Genomic DNA, 1,620 nt, shown 5'->3' with positions numbered 1-1,620 from the left:
TCACACACTGTACCCAATTCAACACAATCCAAGCAAACCCAAAATATAACAGTCACAAGGACTGTGCATGTCCCAGAGCTTCACTCGAGGACACTATGTTGATACGCAAGCTCTGTAATTCTCCAGGTCATGAGCTGCCCTAATTTGGTTTGAACATGTAACATTTGTACCACCACTCAGACTCACATAAACTCACATACTACCACTGTCTCAGGCCCTTGTTTCTTTCTTTCTTTCACATTCTCATTTTCATTGCATCCATCCATCATTTTCATCTCTTATAAGTCCCCCATTTACTCTCCCCTCCCTATCCAACACTTTATCTCATTTTCCTCCCCACAGGAATCTGAGTACTTGGGCAGTTATCAGGGCTCCTGTATTTAGGAGGCTCTGGTGCCCATGTAGGGGACTAATATAAGCACTGTAGACCTTTATAGAGAAACAAGTGATAAGAGTCCTCATACTTAAAGACTCCATTAGCAACACCACTGACCCAAGAGCACAAACACAGAGCAAAGCAGATAGTCAACATGGTGAGTGGACACAGCTACTTTTTTTCTGGTTTTGAATATAGCAACAATTAATTTGAAATTAAGATAAAGAGGATGTATAATAGTGTACCTAGAAGCACTATACACTCTTTAAACTATTAATATTGTTATTTAATGTAAGTAAAGTTAGCCTTATTCTGTGACAAATCTAAAAAAAAGTCATTTTAATCAACTTCATTACATATATTTATTGCTGTGGATTGCTATACTATGTGCTTCCAGTTATTATTATTATTATCATTTGTTTTTTGTTAAAGGCTAGTAAGAAAGCTGCAGCTAAGAGGGGAAAACCTGCTCAAAGGGGCTCCTCCAATGTCTTCTCCATGTTTGAGCAATCACAAATACAGGAGTTTAAAGAGGTCAGTCTTTATATTATATGAAAACCAAATTGAACAATATATATATATATATATATGTGTGTGTGTTTGTGTGTGTGTGTGTGTGTGTATGTAAGTATACATAATATATAGACGGACACAGTTTTTGTTTTATCCAGCTGTATTTACTCAGTGCAACTTATGACATCCAAGTGAAAGATATAACACCAACATGTCAGAAAAAAAAATAAAACAGAGTTGGAAAAAGGATCACCCCTCCCTAAAAATGACTTGTAAACTCAATCAGGTGTAGCTAATCACCTTCTCAATGGCACACAAAGCCATTTGACTTTCAACTGTGATCAGCTGTGTTCATTTTGATTAGCTCAGCATGAAAAGAGCTTTCCTGGAGCATTTCAGTCCTTGGTAGTGCAACTGAAGCAGACATTCAACTATGGGTGGCAAGGCCCTGTCAAAAGATCTCCAGGATAAAGTTGTGGATGTCAGGAGATGGATACAAAAAAAAAAATTCAAAGATTTTATCAATGTCTAGAAGCACAGTGAAGTCTATTATTAAGAAATGGAAGGTATTTGTTACAACACAGACCCTCCCTGGATCTGGACGTCGCTCCAAACTGGATGAAAGAGCCAGGAGGAAACTGGTCAGAGAGGCTACCAAGAGGCCTACAGCAACTCTGAAGCAGTTGCAGGAATTTATGACAAAGAGTGGTCATTGTGTGCATGTGACAACA

General features: G+C 38.1%; 1 protein-coding gene across 1 annotated transcript in view; it reads left to right on the top strand.

Moving 5' to 3' along the window:
- Positions 1-435: 435 nt before the first annotated feature.
- Positions 436-1,620, top strand: part of myl7 (myosin, light chain 7, regulatory) — a 3,860-nt gene continuing 2,675 nt past the window's right edge. Inside the window, exons 1-2 of the mRNA XM_016505681.1 lie at positions 436-533; positions 809-910. Coding sequence (XP_016361167.1) covers positions 531-533; positions 809-910 — 105 coding nt within the window. The 5' untranslated portion in view covers positions 436-530. The remainder of the gene's footprint in view (positions 534-808; positions 911-1,620) is intronic.

This window comes from Sinocyclocheilus anshuiensis, unplaced genomic scaffold (assembly GCF_001515605.1).
Source record: "Sinocyclocheilus anshuiensis isolate Anshui unplaced genomic scaffold, SAMN03320099.WGS_v1.1 scaffold794, whole genome shotgun sequence".
NCBI lineage: Eukaryota > Metazoa > Chordata > Actinopteri > Cypriniformes > Cyprinidae > Sinocyclocheilus > Sinocyclocheilus anshuiensis.
This window is presented reverse-complemented; position numbering and strand designations above follow the sequence as displayed.